General features: G+C 45.2%; 1 protein-coding gene and 1 long non-coding RNA gene across 2 annotated transcripts in view; both read left to right on the top strand.

Annotated features, from left to right (window-relative positions):
- The window catches only part of LOC309344766, a 117,329-nt gene that overhangs the window by 83,939 nt on the left and 14,127 nt on the right, over window positions 1–19,263 (top strand). The window lies entirely within an intron of this gene.
- CRIP1 (cysteine rich protein 1) lies at window positions 7,655–17,948 on the top strand. Its single transcript, XM_081867413.1, has 5 exons — window positions 7,655–7,821; window positions 13,064–13,158; window positions 14,907–14,964; window positions 17,475–17,522; window positions 17,631–17,948. Exons 1-4 carry the CDS (start codon window positions 7,782–7,784, stop codon window positions 17,513–17,515), a joined length of 234 nt encoding a protein of 77 aa, XP_081723539.1. The 5' UTR covers window positions 7,655–7,781; the 3' UTR covers window positions 17,516–17,522; window positions 17,631–17,948.

Here is a 19,263-nt window from a genome sequence, read left to right as displayed (position 1 = left end):
GAAACTGTTTTTTGGCCTCAGAGGCACAGCTGGTGATGTTTTGTCCTGGCTCCCCTTCAACGGATGACAAAAAATGCAGTCTCATACCCAGAGACCCCTGAAGATTGGTATACACAAGGGCCTTTTCTTCTAAAAGTGTGAGGACAAAAAGTTGGCTCATTTGATTCCTGGGAGGAAATAAAACACTAATCAAACGAACCCTTAACTCCTAAAGTGTTTACTGCAAACAAGAAAAATTATTTTTCCATAAAGCCATCTGAATTTTAAAAATGAAACTATCATAATAGTATATTTTCCCCATCAGAGGGAGCTAGAAGAGCTAAGAGAACCACACAAAGTGGCCTTTTTCTGGAACTCCCGCTAGGTGGTGGAAGGATGGCTCTTAGAAAGCAGACAATCAATCATTACACATTACCTGTTCATTCCTACCTCTGGGTTAAAATATTAACCTAACAGAAACAAAAGGAATGCGGGGGGGGGGGGTCAACAGTTTATGGTATAAAAGCATAAAGCTCCCCTTTGAAATAAAAATGTGGATTGGAAAATAAATACAATACAACAAAAGGTGTCTAAGACAATCATGTCCTCCTTAAGAGTATTTTTTTTATTTAAAAAAATAAATTTAAATTTAAAATTTAAAAATAAAATAAAAAGAGGGCTGGTTTAATCTTCCTCCTTACAAACAGAAATTTAGGTATGCCTCTCTCCAAAACACTGACACTGTATGGATAGCTCTCAAGTTGTTCGCAGGAGACAGAAAATGGGCACAAAGAAAAGACTATTGTAAAACCAACAAGGAGAATAGAATTCCAGAATACAATCCTAGAGATGGGGTGGTCATACTCCCAAAGGATTATTTGTCCACTAGAGGCAGATGTAGACTTTCTGGGTCATCCACATCTCTTCACTCTGCTGCATAGACTTCATTTTTTTAATAGAAGAAAAAGCAGCAGCTGCAGTCAAGACAGTCCAACCTGGCTGGAAGTCGGCAGAGACACCAGCTGAGAGCGTCCAGGAAAAGAGCCCTTTAGCTCTCGCTGTTCATCTTGGACTTGTCAGGTCAGGAAGCAGGGGCATGTGGGACAGGAAGGGCAGAGGCACAGCCTCACTTGCAGTGACCTCATTCCAGTCATTCTTCCCCACCAACCAAGCTTTTGCTCAGTTTGCTCCAGGGTAAGCCAGCATCTGACAGATTGTGGGACAAGCATCACATTGCAGTTGCAGGCAGCAGTTCCACAGGCAACCCCACTGCAGTCATTCTCTCCAGTCACCGCCTTGGATAGATGGCAGGGGGGAGGCTAGCAGAGAGATCTAGTTGCTCTACTCCAGAAATGCCTTCCCACCCAACAGCCACTCAGTGACCCTCTCCCAGACAATCAATTCAGTATCCCACAGCCCATGTTACAGCCTGCAGTCCCACAGTGTATTCATTCTGTAGGTTACCCTGGCATTTTAATCCTTGATAAAGTCCCAAATGGTCATGGTATTTGGGCAGGGCCAGCACAAGACATTTTGGCACCTGAAACTAACCCAAAATGGCACCCCTCTGCCCGCCAGGAAAAATCTACATCAGGAACAAGGGGAGAATAAAGATCTAGACTGGGGTCTGCTGCCCCTGTGGATCCTGCCATCTGAGGCAGTCGCCTCACCTTGCCTCACAAGTGGGCCAACTCTGCATGTATGAGAAGGTAGCAAGGCAATTTGAGTTACTGTTGCTGTGGGGAAAAGCAGAAAAGAGGCTGGCATTCAGCTGGCTAGCCAAATTCTCCTATGTCCCTCTGCCCATTAGATACTGTGAGACAAGTACCCTGCTCTCCTCAACTGTTATAAACTATAGAATTAGCAGTTTGACTAGAGCAAAGAACAGTCAAGCAGCAAACTCAGCATGATGTGAAAATTAAAAGTGCAAATATCAGAGCCCCAGAAAAAAAAATATTAAAACTATCCTCTTATAAGTTTACAGTGGAAAGACTCCCCTAAATTCCTGGATTTAGTGGGGAGCCTGCAGTTTAAACCAGTTTTTCTGTGTCCAGAAAACTGCCTGGCAGAACAAGAAGATTTAATCACTAGATTGGCTCAGCCATTAACCCATTAAGCAGGCCGTTAATGGAGACTCACTTGCCAGACTGAAAATGAGGAAAGCCCCTCCCTGAGGGGAGAGACGGAGACAAAAGCCCAGAATTTCAGGAGGGAGGGGCAGAACTGCAGTACAGGATGAGGTAAGTGGACAGGCGAAAGGCACAACTTTTGCAGGCTGCCTAGGTGGGGGTGGGGGTTGGCAGAGCATGAGGCGGGGAGGCTGTTTTATGCTGCAGAGTGCACCAGACATGAAGTTTGGGGGGCTCTTGGAATGTGAGCAATGGGAGGAACAGGACACTTGGGATGTGAATGCTCTGCACTCTATCTAGAGACAGATGGGGGGGGCCAGGTGCTAGTCAGCTGTGCTACGCCACTGCATCTAGACACATATAACCTGTGTGTGTAAATCAATCCTAAATCATAAAGACACCAGACTCCTTGAGTGATCCGAAGGGTGGCAACATGAAAATGGGCCTTCTCTGCAGTGGCTCCCCATCTGTGGAATGCTTTCCCCAGGGAAGTTTGCCTGGCACCTTCATTATACACCTTTAGGCGCCAGGCAAAAACATTCCTTTTTAACCAGGCCTTTGCTTGATAGATCAACATCCTATACCCTTTAAAAGGTGGCTCTTTTTTGGGGGGGGGTATTGAATTATTTTTATTTTTGATGTTATATATTGTGATTTTTATTGTGAACTGCCATGAGACCTCCGGCTATAGGGCAGTATATAAAATCAATAAATGAATGAATGTTGAACCTCTTTGTCCAAAAGAATAACATTGCCTTTTTTGGTGCTGCACCATATTGTTGACTCATGTTAAGCCTGTGGTCCACTAAAATCTGTAGATCCTTTTCACATGAACTACTGGCCAGCCAGTTGTCTCCCGTCTTACATGCTTCCTAAGTGCAGAACCTGCCATTTGTCCCTATTGAAATTCCTGTTAGTTTTTGACGAGTTCTCCAATCTGTTAAGATCATCTTGAATCCTGATTCTGTCTTCTGCAGCACTAGCTACCCGTCCCAGACGGGTGTTATCTGCAGACTGAATGAGCATCCTCTCAATTCTTTCACCCATGTCATTTATAAACAAAAATGGGCCCAGGATAGAACCTTGTGGCTCTCCATGTGTCACTTTTTCCAAGGATGAAGAGGAACTGTTAGTGAGCATTAGTGGGTTTGATCAGTCAACCAGCTACAAATTCACCTAACAGTTACCTTGTCCAACCCAAATTTCAGCAGTCCCTTTATCATGAGGGACTTTACCAAAAGCCTTAGTGAAATCAAGATACACAGCATTCCCCTTACCTACGAAGCTTGTAACTCCATCAAAAAAAAAGAAATGATATTAGTCTGGCATGACTTATTTTTGAGAAACCCATGCTGGGTCTTAGTAATCACAGCATCTTTTTCTCACAGACCGACTGTTGCTCACAGTCAAGTGCTCACAGACCGACTGTTGAACTATCTGTTCTAAGACCTTTCCAGACACCAAAGTCAAGCTGACTGGTTGGTAGTTACCTAGGTCTCCCCGCCTCCACCCTGCTTTTGAAGATAGGGACATTGTCTGCCTCCAGTCTACAGGGACCTCACTTGTCCTAAAATTCTCAAAGGTTATAGACAGAGGTTCTGAGATTCCATCTGCAAGCTTCTTTAGAACCCTTGCTTGCAGCTCATCAGGCCCTGGAGATCTGAATTCCTTTAAAGTAGCACCTCTTTTCCTTTCTTGGGCTGCAGCTCCCTCCTTACACCTTTTATTTTCTTATCACCAGGTTGGGCATTGCTTTCGTTTGGAGTGAAGGCAGAGGCAACACAGGTGTTGAGCAGTTCCATCTTCTCTCTGTCACCCCATAGCATTTAAAACATAAACAGTTGTAAAAAATATCTGCACATTCACAAAAAATGGAATGTAATCATTGAAAAATACACAAAAGAACCCCCTCAATTAAAAAAAAAAGTTTGTTTCTTTGTTGTTTTGTTGTCCATTCACTCAGTTAGAAGAGCTATTCATAGTTCATATGAGTTTTCACCATCCTAAATAAGTTGGTGTCATTTGCAAACCTACACAGTTCATATGACAGCATTATGGGGAATAACTTGGTGAATGTTGATTGTGGTGGAGGTGGGAGTTACCTGTTTGCTGTGGGAGTTACGGTACCTGTTGCCATGTAGCTTTTGTTTCCAGTGACATTGTTTTTCTTTCTGCTTTGCTTCTGGGAGAGCTTAGGATCACAACAACCTCATGCTCACGCTGTGATTGCATAAAAGACCAGAAACAGACTCCAAACAAAAGGCTGGTTGCTGCACAGCTTCTAATACTCAAGCAAGAAATTTGAGTTTCAGCTTACAAATACTGGCAGATACAGCCTACATGTCACCTGTGCAACATTTAGTTATGTATTTTATAAATATATGTGTATACCGCAAAAAACAAAGCTGTTTACAAGAATAATACCATAAAACCTACAGAGAAATTAAAACAGATCACTGATTAGTTCATCGGTTTGTAAAATCCAGGCCGATTCCCTTCCACCTGGTTTTTGAATCTTCTTTTCCTGAATAGTTTTCTTTCCCTTTATAAAAGAAGTAGGGAGTGCATGTCAAAATTAAGACAGGACTAGTCAGTTGAGGACTCCCCCAGTGCTTCTGACTGTATCCACTATGGGGAGCTAACAAAAGATAAGGCGTTCCCAAGAACCAGCAGATGTACTTCTGGAATGCTGCTTCGTGTACAAGGAATCCTGATTCTGTGCTGCACTTAACTGTCTGACAAGCCAATCTGCTAAGGGGATTTTGCTTTGATGGCCAGCAGAAAGTAACACAGTTGCTCACGAAGTTAAACTCAAACTCTGAATTTTACCTGGGTAGAAACAAAAAATTAAAAAATGTCCAGTAGCACCTTAGAGACCAACTAAGTTTGTTCTGGGTATAAACTTTCATGTGCATTGTATAATTGCTCTGTTCAGGGGCACCAACTACTGGGGACAGAGCCCTTTTTGCCCCTCCTCATGTCCAAAGAAATCAGTGGGTGGAGAAGGAGGGTCAGAGCAGCCCCTGACAGTGTGGCGGCAGCAGCAGGAGCAGCAGCAAGAGGAGGAGGAACAACTGCCAGCCATTGAACCCACGCTGCCACGCTGCTGCCACCACTGCATTCAGCTCTGCCCAATGTCCTGACATCACGCGAGATGTCGCACCTGCCATCGCCCTTTTGAGCTGGCGCCTCTGTCGCTGTTCAAGTGCTTTTCTAAAAGAAAAACAAAACTTAGTATGTGTGGGGAAAGTAGAAACTTAGCTAGGGTTAAGAAATTAATTTAGCCTCCCTGCCTCCTGTGGGAGTGAATTCCAGTTTTAACCCTGCACTGTGTGAAGAAGCCCTTTCTTTTATCTGCCCTGAATCTCTGAACATTCAGCTTCATTGGATGTCCATGAGTTCTACTGTTATAGAGAAAAATTCTCTCCATGCCATGCATACTTGTATAAACTTCTATCATGTCACTTCTTGGGCACCTTTTATCTATACTAAAAAGACCCAAATGCTGCGAACAAACTTCATAGGGGAGCGGCTCCCTTGATGATTTTCATTGCCCTTTTCTGAACACTTTCCAACTCCTACAATGCCCCTTTTTAGGGGAGTTAACCAGAACTGTGCACAGGAAGCCTTGCCTGGATCCAAAGAAGTTTAATACCGTGTAATATGTGGTCGTACTTTATTGCCCTACATGAAGACAGATGGGTGGAGCCTCCAGATCTCAGCCATTGTTTTGGATTGAGCTTGGCTATGTGGAGCAAAGAGTTGACTGGCAAGAGAGCAGGAAACTGAAAGAAAAGTATCCAAGGCTCTCTCTGCAATAACATGTGGAAGGATGCATGGTACAGGAAAGGAAGAATATAGCTTTGAGGTTTGGGGACGAACTTTTTGTTTCCATAAAAATGCTTGCCATTTCACTTGATACAGCTGAGCCCTGACTGCTCTAATGAACCCGTCTCCATGGGATAAATGCCCCACATGCAGACACTGCCTTCAGGAAAGCACACACACCATAGGTATGTGCAGCGGGGGGCGGGGGGCGGCACACACTAATTAAAAAAAAAGGATCTAGGGAAGCAGAGAGGTGCAGACAGAATAAAAAGGATGCTGAGGAACTCCCTCGTCCACAAGGCATAGATCCATTCCAGCTTTTTTCTTCTGCCTTGGTCTGTTTCTATTTCATGGCTGTGTCTTCCACTGAGCTCCTCTGGCCATCCTCTGTGGGGATGAGGGGCTACTACTTTGTGGTGTGCAAGCAAAGAGGAACAGTCATTCTGCCACCAGCCTTTCAGATTTGCTCTGCCTCTGGCCAACTTGGCACAAGTATTTTTCTCTGCAGGAAAAATCTCCTGTTTTGACTTCCCAACAACTCTTGGTTGCTTGCTAACTTTTTGTCTCTTTACCTCTTCCTTGTCCTTATTTGTTTGTCTTGCTATTTTCTCCCTTCTCTCATTGACATAAATCAATCCATCCATGGGTGCACACCTCAACAAAATTTGATGGGCCACATCTATGATACACAAACAGAACACAAGATCCTGTCATTCATCTCATGACAGCATGTCTACTTTAGCCCTCATCAGGCTGCTGGGAGGGGAGAAAATAGTTCAGCTGGTGGTGACTGTATATAAAGATGTATTTAATACTAGTGGTAAGATTGAGCAGAGCTTGTGTCCATCGGATTGAGGGCAACCAGCTGCCCCCGCAGGATCTTCATGGGAGCCAAGCAGCTATTATGGGAAGGAACTCCAACACTCAAAGGACGAAGCTCTAACTTTTCTTTTTGCGGAGACAAGGTAAGACAAAAATGCTGAGCTGAAGTTACAGGAATTCCACCCAAAATCTGTTTTATGCTGGGTTACTTCAGCATGTAAGAACAACCAGCAGTGTAGCTGTTCTATTAACATACATATGGCAATGGAGGCAAGAGTCCCACTCTCCTTCCTTAGCCTCAACTTGTTCCTGTGCCAGCCAATGACATATTACTGATTCAGACAGAAGGGTTCAAAGGAGAGCAATAATGCTCTGATTCAGATGAGATAGGGAAGTGCTGAATCAGTGCTTGAGCACATTAATGCACTGAATGAAAGCCAATAAAGTGAAACTCAATTCAGGCAAGATGGGTTCATGCGTTCAGGTTGGTAGTCCAGCCAGTGTTGGATGGAGCTGTAGCCCCTTAAAGGAGCAAGTTCACCATCGGGGTGCGTGTGTATACCTAGACCCAGGTATGTCACTAGGGGTGCATAGGGACTCTGGACATAGAATGCCTTCTATCAGCTTGCCACTGGGGAAACAACTGAATTCTAACTACCTGGGTATTTCGGGTATTTCCGTTAAACAACTACACTGGTTGGTACCCAGGCCATTTCTGAGCCCGCCGAGTTCAAGAGGCTGGCGCCTGTTTAATTCAGGCTGCTGCGAACTTGGAGGAGCTTCGCTTGCGTTTAAGCCAAGGGCCGTCGGCTTCGGGCGGGATGCTTCCTCGCGGCGAGGAAAGGGCGAGGCGTCGCTGGCGGAGCTTGGAGGGTGCGGCCCGGGCGGGCGGGCGGGCGGGCGGGGCCGGAGGCGCCCAGGCCAGGCAGGATCCTCTCCTCCAGCAGCGAGCAGGCAGTGCAAGGGCTCTCCGCTCGTAGCTGCCACCGCCGGGGAGACCGAGTGCTCGCCGCCGCCGCCGCCATGCCCAAGTGCCCCAAGTGCCAGAAGGAGGTGTACTTCGGTAAGACTGCCCGTCGGGGCGCCTAGGCAGGGCGGGCGGGAGGCTCTCTTGCCCTGGGTCGGGGGCGCGTCTCTCGCCCGCGCAAGCGGCGGGTCCCCGAGGCCGGGCCAAAAGGGAGGCGCGCCCCCCCCCCGAGCTGCCGGCGGTCCTGGCGGAGGCGGGAGGGTCGGGCAAATGCGCGTCTGGACCGGACGGGCTGGGCAACCGGCTTCCCCGGGGAGAAACGGAGGTCCAATTGCAGGACCTGGACAGCTCTGTCCAGATTTGCGGGAGCCGAGCAGCCTCGGAGCCCGCGCTCCGGGGATTCCTCGACGCCCAGCCCCTCGGCGGCAACCGTGATGGCGACACGGAGATCCGCAGGCTCGGGCTCTTTGCGGCGGCGGCGACGTGGGCTGCTCCGCGGTGTGGCGAAGGCACAGAAGAGCCAAGCCTGTTGTCCGGCAGACCCAGAAAACTGGGAAGAACCAAGACTGTATTCTCAAGGAATCTGCTCCCGACAGCCCTGTTTGCAATGCAGGCCCAATGAAATAGCGCTAAGTTGGGGGGGGGGGAATAGGATAGAGGAAAATGAGTAGGAAGGAACCTGGAGAAAACAAGATGAGAGGATGGGGACTTCCAGACATAAGTTGCCATGTTGATGCAGCAGGTCTGGTCCGGCATGGATGATGCAATGGTACCAGATGAGGAAATATAATAGACCATAGGAGGAATGTTCAGTTAAGACCAGGGGGCCATGGTTGCTTGGGCACCCACAGTAATACAATGGTGGAGGCTGGGCACCCACAAAGTCAAGGAGAAAGGCCGGCAGGCTGCGAGAGAAAGTTCTTCAGCTTCGCCCTCTGCATCCAGCCAGTGAGGCGGCCTTTTGGGGAGCCTGGACAGAGAGGCAGAGTCTGTGCCTCTGCGTCCGAGCCCCTCCCTGTGTGACGTCGCACGTCCACCTTGCGGCGGGGGATACCCACAATCCTGAGGGTGAGTTGGCACCCCAATATTAAGTATCACTATGGACAAGTAAAGAAGATAGGCAAACATTTTACAGAGGGGAGTCACATGTAATAAGCATGTATAAAAATTTGGCATCAATATGAACTGTTCTTATTCCTCAAACCCTCCCCATTGACTTCTCTACTAGAAGATATGAACAGTTCAATCTAAAAGGACAATTGGGAAATTTCCAGATATGGAAAGAAAATAAATAGAAAATCTTTCAAGATTGGAAAGATTTCCAGACCATTGAACAAGTATAAGCAAAACTGAAGGTAGACCCACTCAGTATTTGCAAATTGGGACTTTTCCTAACAGGCTGACAATTAGGAAATTTGGAAGGAGAAGACTGAGTCAAACAAACTGAAAGATATCTCAAATGTTCTCCAAGATACTTAAATTATATATTTTTTTTAAATAGGTAAATAATCCATAATTATATGATGAAATTGAATTACAATACAAATAGAGAAATTCCAAGGGAATAATTTTGAAAACTAGTTGAACAAAAAATCCATTTTTTGTTTCAGAGGGGCTCTAATTTTTCAATTGCCATATCTTATAAATAAAATTACATAAAATGGCAGTTCTGGAGGGAAAAAATCTGTAAATCAGGAGAGGGAAAGAGTTGGATTTGACAGGAACCGAAAGGTGATTTTTATTGGGGGAAGCCTTGTAAGAAAGCAGTAATATTGGCAAATGGTAATAGAAATATTTAAGGAAATGTTTCACATACAAATCTTTACGTTTGCTGAATTTTACGCACCGACAAGAGCATTAAAAACATAAAATACAGATTTTGCAAATACCAATCCATTGCAAGGATACTGATCGTAGAAACAACAGAACAGAGGACCAAAAACTGAACTAATCAGGAAAGTTTGGTGGGAATTAGAGGTCATAGAGCTAACTGTGATGATGTGTCATTACAAAAACGATTTGAGAGGAAATGGCTAAGTGAGTTCTGACAGCCCCCAAAATAGAATTGAGTACAGTGGTACCTCAGGTTACATACGCTTCAGTTACATACGCTTCAGGTTACAGACTCCGCTAACCCAGAAATAGTGCTTCAGGTTAAGAACTTTGCTTCAGGATGAGAACAGAAATTGTGCTCCGGCGGCGCGGCAGCAGCAGGAGGCCCCATTAGCTAAAGTGGTGCTTCAGGTTAATAACGGACCCCCGGAACGAATTAAGTACTTAACCCGAGGTACCCCTGTATAATGGATATAGGGCTGCCAATAACTTGGATTCATATGTTCATGTACAGATCAATATTTATGTGTATGTATGTTTATGATTGTGAATGATTATGTAAAATATTCTTGCTTTTCGCACACACACGTATTTAAAAAGGAACAATGTCTAAGTGATACAACAGTCATGTAGAATGAACATACAGTCACAGCATATTGGTTTACACAGCTGGAAATACAAAACAGGCAGCCAGAACCATAAAAAGATTAAACAAATGAATCTTAAAAGCTAAAGAACACCAATTAAGCCTCCTTTTTTCAAATAAGGAAAAGGTGTACAGTATTTGTGTTACAAGTTTGTATGGGACCCAGAGAATTAGTGTTCAAGCATCATCTGAGGGAGTCTGGACTGCCAAGCAGACACTGTGTTCACCTCTAAGACGCGGTAATCAATTTCAGAGCTCCTGTGTACATTTGAGGACAAAATGTACAAATCCAACTATATGTGCAGTTATGTCTGATCTGCAGCAGAGCTCAGCCCTGGAGTCTTACAATATGGGAAGGGGAGCTCTGAGCATGTGCAGAGGCCAGGGCACACTTCCACAGGCAGCTTCCTCCTTAGATGAGTGAGGCTTCAAGTCAGATATGCATCCTGCCACTGCTGTATCTAGAAAAACCATAACACTTTGTTCATGTCACTTTTCTTTTCATGTAGTAGGTGCTGTTGAACAGGAAATGGTTAACAGGAAATGATTGCCTTTGACATTGATAGCTCCTGTTCATGGGGAAGTAGCTAGAAGTTTTCTGTAGAGAGAGCTGGCTTGATGCCACTGACTTGAATTGGCTCATATCACCTTTCATCCTGTGCTGCTTTTAGCATTTTCTTACCTATTTGCTTAAGGTGTTAATGCAGGGCCTGATCAACAGAAATCCAGCAATGTAGCTCTTGCTTCAAAATGTACTTGCAAAGCCCTTTAAATCTCCCAGCCCTTATAAATTGTAAACAGCAGTGGTTTAGCCTTTTAAAAAAACTTTATTTTTTGAAGTGTGTCCAGCAAAGTCTTCTCTTTCTGCATGCAGTGGATATTTGCCTGATTTTGTTGAGTTTTTCCTTTAATTTGTGGTTTGTGATCTGGAGACTTTTGCTCTTAGATTTCTAAATGACAAAGCAGGGCCACAGTATTCTGAAGCAGCAAAGCTATTACACTGCTGCAAAAGGAAATGAACTTGCAGGAGCACCTCAAGGCATGTTTGAAATTGGGTAGTGCTTGGAACAATGGATGTAGCGCATCTTTAAATGTGAACATAAAGCTAAACAATGTTGCTGTGAAAAATCTAAGCCTTGTCCCTTGGAAATTATTTGTGAGCTGCAGTAGTTGAAAGAGCCTTATTAAAATGACACCCTTTGTAAATAGAACTAGGAGAGGAAGCAGATAGATTGTACTGGTGGTGGTTGAAATCTATGTGTTTGACTGAGCTGATGTGGCAAGTGAGTTCAAATGATACTTGCGGCAGGAGAGGCTGTCAGCCTGCAGTCCCTCAGAAGCGGAACAAGTAGGTGATCTATTTGGACAAACGTGTCACAGCAAATTCCCAAGTTCTTGGTTTGGGGCTTGCAGCATTCAAAATTTGCCAGGCGCCAAGCACATTTTGCACCTGGCTTTCGGCCACTTGCAACCAGGTGAAGATGCCAGGATGGCGCCTGATGTCTCCCCCAACTGGAGGTGCATGTCTGGAGATCCTTGGATCTTGACTGTTTTCACACACCAGCAACACATCCTGTAGAATTCTATCTGTACTATTTTATCTGCACAATTAGAATGAATTTCAGGAACTGAAATGTTGTATGGAAAAATATGGCTTTCGGGACGTCTGCCCCCCAAATGGCAACTAGTCATTCCGTTTTGGTGACTGTAACCCTGGTGTAAGGAGCCACTAACACTGAGTGCTTGTATACTGGGCTTTCACTTGTGGGGTGCCTCAGGGTTCCGTCCTCTCCCCCATGCTTTTTAACATCTATATGAAGCCACTGGGAGAGATCATCAGGGGGTTTGGGCTGGGTGTTCATCAGTATGCGGATGATACCCAGCTCTATCGCTCTTTCAAACTGGAACCAGTGAAGGCGGTGAAGGTCCTGTGTGTCTGGAGGCAGTTGGAGGATGGATGACGGATTGAGGTTGAATCCTGACAAAACGGAAATACTGTTTTTGGGTGATGGGGCGAGCAGGTGTGGGGGACTCCCTGGTCCTGAATGTGGTAACTGTGCACCTGAAGGACCAGGTGCGCAGCCTGGGAGTCATTTTGGACTCACAGCTGTCCATGGAGGCGCAGGTCAATTCTGTGTCCAGGGCAGCTGTCTACCAGCTCCATCTGGTACGCAGGCTGAGACCCTACCTGCCTGCGGACTGTCTTGCCAGAATGGTGCATGCTCTAGTTATCTCCTGCTTGGATTACTGCAATGCGCTGTATGTGGGGCTACCTTTGAAGGTGACCCAGAAACTGCAATTAATCCAGAATGCGGCAGCTAGACTGGTGACTGGGAGTGGCCACTGGGACCACATAACACCAGTCCTGAGAGATCTGCATTGGCTCCCAGTACGTTTCCGAGCACAATTCAAAGTGTTGGTGCTGACCTTTAAAGCCCTAAACTGCCTTGGTCCTGTATACCTGAAGGAGCGTCTCCACCCCCATCGTTCAGCCCGGACACTGAGGTCCAGCACCGAGGGCCTTCTGGCGGTTCCCTCATTGCGAGAAGTGAGGTTACAGGGAACCAGACAGAGGGCATTCTCGGTAGTAGCGCCTGCCCTGTGGAACGCCCTCCCTCCTTCAGATGTGAAGGAAATAAGCAGCTATCTTCTCTTTAAAAGACATCTGAAGGCAGCCCTGTTTAGGGAAGTTTTTAATATTTAATGCTGTATTGTTTTTAATACTTGATTGGAAACCACCTAGAGTGGCTGGGGAAACTCAGCCAGATGGGCGGGGTATAAATAAATCATCATCATCATCATCATCATCATCATCATCATCATCATCACTATTTCTTGTTTGTGTCCCTGCCACGGTAGCTGAGAAAGTCACTTCCCTGGGAAAAGACTGGCATCGGCCGTGCTTGAAGTGCGAAAAATGCAGCAAGACCCTGACTGCAGGTGGCCATGCAGAGGTAAGTCGAGGTTTGAGGTGGCTGCTTCTTGCCTGCATGACAAACTTCCAGGTGGAGCCACTTTGCAGAGTAACTGCATATGTCCATGTGGCTTTTTCTGATGTGATGCTTCTGAATAATTTGCTGCAAACATATGCATGTGCCTCTAAAGTGGGTTGAGCAACAGAAGCAGAATTGTGATGTGTGCTTGCTCTGACAGATTGTGCAGATAGCCTGCTAACTAAAGCCACTGGGTTCTTCGTCTTATTATTTATTACGTTTATATGCCATCTTTATCTCCCAAGGATATTGCAAGATACTTGCAGAATATCTGTGTGAAATGGACTTTAGTCAATGATTTCTGTTTCTTACTGTTTTTCACATGTCTCATTGGGGAGAACAATACATGATATCATCAATTATATTTATTTATAAAAGCTACCTGTGCATGAAGATGTCCCCTTTTTAAAGTTCTACACTGGACCTATGGTTTACCCAATTTATTGGTGGGTTGTTGTTTCCCCCCAGTTAAATTATTGGGGTTCCCATTGTTTCCCTTGCACATACATATGAGCAGGAGGAAAAGAGGATCACAAAAACATTTCTTTTGGCAGCTTATTAACTGGTCTCCCACCTTTCAGGAGTGAATGTATGCTCCCCCTCCCTCAAGTAGAAGAGGGAAATAATTCAGAAGGAACACCGGATGACAGACAGCCTTATTATTCAGATTAGTTGGCTGCAGGTCGTGTTTGTGCTGCCAGGGTGGCTGGTTTTCACACCACGGTAACCACCAGCTAACAAACAAATCCCTGGTTTGCAGTGCCGTTTCTCATGTTCATGGAAGGAGCAAAGCATTGACTGCAATGATTTGCCACTTGGATTGCCCAACACTGTGTGCGGCCCCTCCTGATTATTACAGAGTTACAATTTATTTTCTTTAGTTTAACTTTGCGGGGGGGGGGGAGAGAGTCCCATTACTAGTCCCATTACCAGCCATCCTGTTCCCTTCTCTCTGTGCAGAAGCCGAGCAGCAAAGGAAGAGGGTGGTGCAGCTGGAACGTTGCTTTGCAGCACACCCAGCCCAGCAGCCTCTTTTGAGAACAGGAAGAGGGGAGCGCATGGGGAAAGGGAGCTAGGGCTGCCTGGCGAGGGGCGGGGTGCCTGTTTGAATGGTTTGTGTGTTCTTCCTGAGTGGGTGCGGGTGTGTTGTGTTACCATGGTATCTTTGTGAGAGTTTATTGTGAGCTGTGGAATGAGTGAGTTTGGGTTTCTTCCTGGGTGGGGGAACTGAAGCTTTCTCTCTCTCTCTCTCTCTCTCTCTCTCTCTCTCTCTCTGTCTGTCTCTCTCTGTGTGTGTTTTAAAGGGAGTCAGAGGACATATTGCTGGGTAGGTGGGGGAATGTGGAGTGGGAGTTTTTGGAGGGGTTGGTTTGGGGTTTTGGAAAGGAGAGACTCTTGTGGGGATTGGGTTTGTCTGTTTGTGAGGGGACTGTCACAACGGTTTGTCAAAATTGGCCACCCCTGCTTTGCCATTATTTGTGGACTCCACTCCTCTGGCAGGGCAAACAGAGCTGCAGGCAGCTGCTCTGAGCAGCAGGCCTGGCTTTTGCCCCAAGAGCAGACAGGCAAGCGATGCTCTGCCTTCTTAGCCTCCAGCAGGAATTGGTTGGTGGCTCTGGGTCTGTCCCGTCTTCCATACATACTACAATCCTTCCATCAACTGTCCCGTCTACCCTGCTTCCTCTGAGATGTTTGTATTCTCTCTGCAGCATGATGGGAAGCCTTATTGCAACCACCCTTGCTATGCTGCCTTGTTTGGACCAAAAGGTAAGATTCCTCCAGACAAGCACTTGTTGCTCCAAAGGATCACATGCCAGAGTATCCCCGTGTATATTGGAGTCTCTCTGGCTCACAGGAGGCAGAACTCTCTCTGTGAAGTAGTTATAAACTGGATGCTGGCCGGGCTGCACATTAAGTGCCTCTGCTGTTTGCTGTTGTACATTAATGTGTGGCAGCCATATGGTGACAGACTTTACTGTCACATTTGAAGACAGGAAAAAGCAAGGGGTGAAAAGGTGAAAAATGGCTTTGTCATGTATGACAAAGCCATTTTTCACCTTTTCACCCCTTGCTTTTTCCTGTAAGACCTATTGCAGTCGTTAAGAGTCGTCAACAGGCTCATCACAGCTATCTGCCTATCACCCATTCCCACCACCCTTCTGAGTAATACCCCTCCCCACCTTCTCACTATATAGAAGGGTCTGTGACTTCTGTTTCAGTGTATCTGAAGAAGTGTGCATGCACACGAAAGCTCATACCAAGAACTAACTTAGTTGGTCTTTAAGGTGCTACTGGAAGGAATTTTTTTTATTTTGTTTTGAACAGACACCAGAGTTTTCAAAATGCCCACAGCTATCTCTTTCAAAGGATATAGACTGACGGGGGAGTGGGGCTGACAAAGGGGGGAGGAGTTGAATTGCAAGGACATTTTCTCACTTTTGAACCTCAAAACTGCAAAAGATACATACATAAAATACATACATATCACAATTGTCTCAAGATATGCAACTGATATTTAATTACTTTGTTTTATATTATGTGTTATTACGTAGGAATGTTGAAATGTGTCTGACAGTGTGTTATTTCCACAAAGGGGGGGGGGGCTATTTTTGTGTTTAATTGTTTTTATATTTAATGTCTTATTCCTTACACCCCAGTGGAGGATTCTCATACATTTTATGCTTTTTAACAGATCAGGCTATTATGTAGTCCAATGTTTAGAATTAGATAAATTTATAACCACATTTCGTTGTTCCACCTGGCACTATGGCAACCTTCCCGACCCATTTTAAAAATGTGCTAAAACTCGCTTTACCAAGGAGAAGCTTCTAAGATACATGAAGGTGGATATGCTTTGGCTTAGCAGGAATGATCCCTTATAGAGTTAAATTTACTTATTTGGAGAAGTGCCCTTTAAGAATGGTTTTCTTTTAACAGATTGGTTTGAAGAGTTGAGAACCATGGGGCAAGATAAATTCAAATTGGACTCAGTTTGAATTGGGCAAGTGTATCCAGGCTGCAATTAGCTTTTTGGTCCTTAAAGTGCAAGTGAGCAACTTCCCATGACTGCAAGACCATAGCCTATAATAATAAAAAACCCATAGAAGGCCAAGGCAAAGACATTTCTCTCAGGACGTGTCCAAACCTGTGCCAGCTATGGTGAGTGCCAGGCAACATGGTTAATAGGAAAGCCCCGAGGGGATTCAACAGAGAGGATGTGTAGCACTATGCCGGTGTGAGACCACAGAAGAGCTAGCTTGACACCTGAGAAACACACAAAAATGGCGATGAACAAAACACCAACTGCATTTTTCAGTCAGTAGTGGACCTTCCTGCTAAATGTAAAGCATAGCCACTATTGAGAAAATGTTTCTCCCAAGAGCTAGAATGCCACAAGTAATTTAGTAACAAAATGCAACATATGTTATTTTTATATGATATATTTATACAAAGGCATCCATTTACAACATACGATGTTATTATTTGTGGGGCAAAAATTTTTAAGAAAAATTCTAGCCCCAAAGGGGGGATAATGTGATAGGAATGTTATGGTTTTAGATATATGGCAACGTTTATAACCACACGTACATAGATCAGCACAGGAAGGCCAACCTGGAACCATTTTGATTCCTAAACTGACCAAATGTTTTCTCTGCAAGGTCAAACTGGAAAAGTCTCCCCATTGTCTCTTTCCTCACAAATCCTGTCTTCAGGACACATTTAAGATATGAATAAGGTGTGAGCCTGTGACCTGGCCCAGGAAATAAGTATTTTACCACTACAAAAGAATGGCTAGGCTCCCCAGGAAATCCAATCAAGTAACCTGCCAGACAGGAGATAAACAAGGACAAGAGAAAAACAACATTTAAATTTCTGTGATGTACAACAGAGGCTAATTGCCGCAGAAGAGTCAAATATCCAAATGTACCCTTTGGAGGAGTATGTTGAAAGAACTGCCTTTCCATGTGGCAGGGACTGATGAAGCAAGCTGCTTGGTGATCATGGTCCACCAAACTAGAGATGTACTGTCCTTTCATTAAATTAATATGACTTTTCAGATCCCTGGATAACTATGGATGATGAACTAATCTTGTCCCTTGAGGGAAAAACCCCTTTTCTGTATATGTCTGGGAGGCTACAACAGAGGGAATTGCCATTATCTTTAAAAAGTCCTGGCCTAGGCCCATTCAGATCCTCATCTTGGGTGGCTCTTTTCATGGCCAGATAACCAGGTGTGGAAAATGCCACTAGTATTGATTTGTCTGGTTTCCTTTCAGGGTTTGGCCGTGGAGGGGCTGAAAGCCACACCTTCAAATGAAGTTCAGGTAAATTCCTGTTAATAAAGCTTCTTCTTGATAGACCCAGGATTGCTTTTGTAGCCCTGATGGCTTAGATCCATTTTGCTCACAGTATTCTCTTTGCCTTCTTTTTAGGGCTGGAAGGATGGAATTGGCTGTGGATTCCAGCAGTTTCACAAATCATAATAGCCGCAATGTGCCTCTCCCCCACCCCAAACATGTAGCAAGCTAGCTTATTATGAAGGCTTTCAAAAGAAGCATCATGCTAGATAACTGGGAGATTTCCTGCTCTGTATAAATGGAAACATACTTTGAGGTGGAGACCAGAATCTTTTTTCCTAATTTTAACACCGAGTTTCTTGGAAATGAATTCCTGCCCAAAGCCTAGCCCTGCTTTTAGACTCTGCTGTCCATGATGATGATTGTGTCTCAGTAATAAAATATTGATTTGAAGAGGTTTGCTGCAGCTCATCTTTGGAAGCGGGGGAGACGTGATGTGCTTGTATTTGCTGCCCTGGAGGCTCTTGAGCAGACCCTTTGGAATCCCAGATGGAATGGATACTAGCCATTGCTGTGGGGATGTTTAGGATAATAGGGAAGGAAATATTTGTTAAGTATTATCCTTCCTTCACTCATGCTAGTGAGTGACGTAGCAGAGCAAATCCCCTCTATATTCACAGAAGCTGGCTGGTAGATTCGTTTGAATCTCTACAAAATGACTAATCCAATCTCCCCTTTTCTCCCTCCTAAAATATAATAAAGACTCACAAGTCTGCATTTAAAAGTATAACAATAAGTTTACTTACAAGTTGCTCACAGTACACATCCTAGAAGGCAGGCTTTAAGCTTCAGGTTACAAACATATAACGTGGCTTACATCCTTTGTGAGGATGGGCCTAAGTGCTAACAAAATGGATTAGACTTAACTATGAGTTGAATCGAACAGGAACAAACAGGGCAGAGCATGAGTCACACTCATAGGCTGAGCCACTTAGAGCAGGAACAGGAAGTTACGCACCCCTTGTCTCTGTCCACTCTAGGAAGTAAAGCATGCTATAATTGACTGTACTGATGTAACACATCCCACAATTGCACCCATGGAAAATTCCATTCAGGCGCTGAAACTGATTAGCTGGTGACATCCATCATAGCCCAAAGTGATGCTCCACCCACCTCTGGCTGCTGTCTTGGCAGCCAATCAGCAAGAGGCTTCAGACCCCTGGTGGAATTCTGAGGGACTGCATCAGCAGACCCTGCTTTGGCTCTGCTGTCCCCCCTTGCCTGGGGGGAGAGGTAGAGAAGAAGAGGGGAGAGGGATGTTGGGGATAGAAGGAGAGGGAAACACAGAAGACACTCCTCACTTTCACAGTTATTTTTACATCTCTCCTCATAGAACTGGGGGACTCTCAAAAAAAGAAGGGAAGTTAGGAGGGGGCAAACTTACACTTCCGGGCACACACACCATCAAGCTACTTTGCTATTTGCTTGCATTTCTCAAACCCTATCTGTAGAATTAAGGAACTGTTACTGAAGCTGGGGTGGATTTGGGGGTTTTTTGGGGGTGGGATTTTAAGCAGATAAAAAGCAGTAGCAAGCAGTCGTCATACAGAAGCCTCAGATGCTACCTGAAAGGGGAAGGGCAAGGCACACAGGGAAGGAATCACAGTATAAATCCCCAGATACCTGCACATCAACAACAGACAAGGACAGCCACCTGGGAACCTCCTCACCCAAATCCGTTGTCAGGGATGCTGCAGCAAGCAAACAA

The sequence above is a fragment of the Podarcis erhardii genome (assembly GCF_964252035.2).
Source record: "Podarcis erhardii genome assembly, chromosome: 6".
NCBI lineage: Eukaryota > Metazoa > Chordata > Lepidosauria > Squamata > Lacertidae > Podarcis > Podarcis erhardii.
The sequence above is the reverse complement of the archived record's forward strand: the minus strand, read 5'-3'. Positions and strand labels throughout refer to the sequence as shown.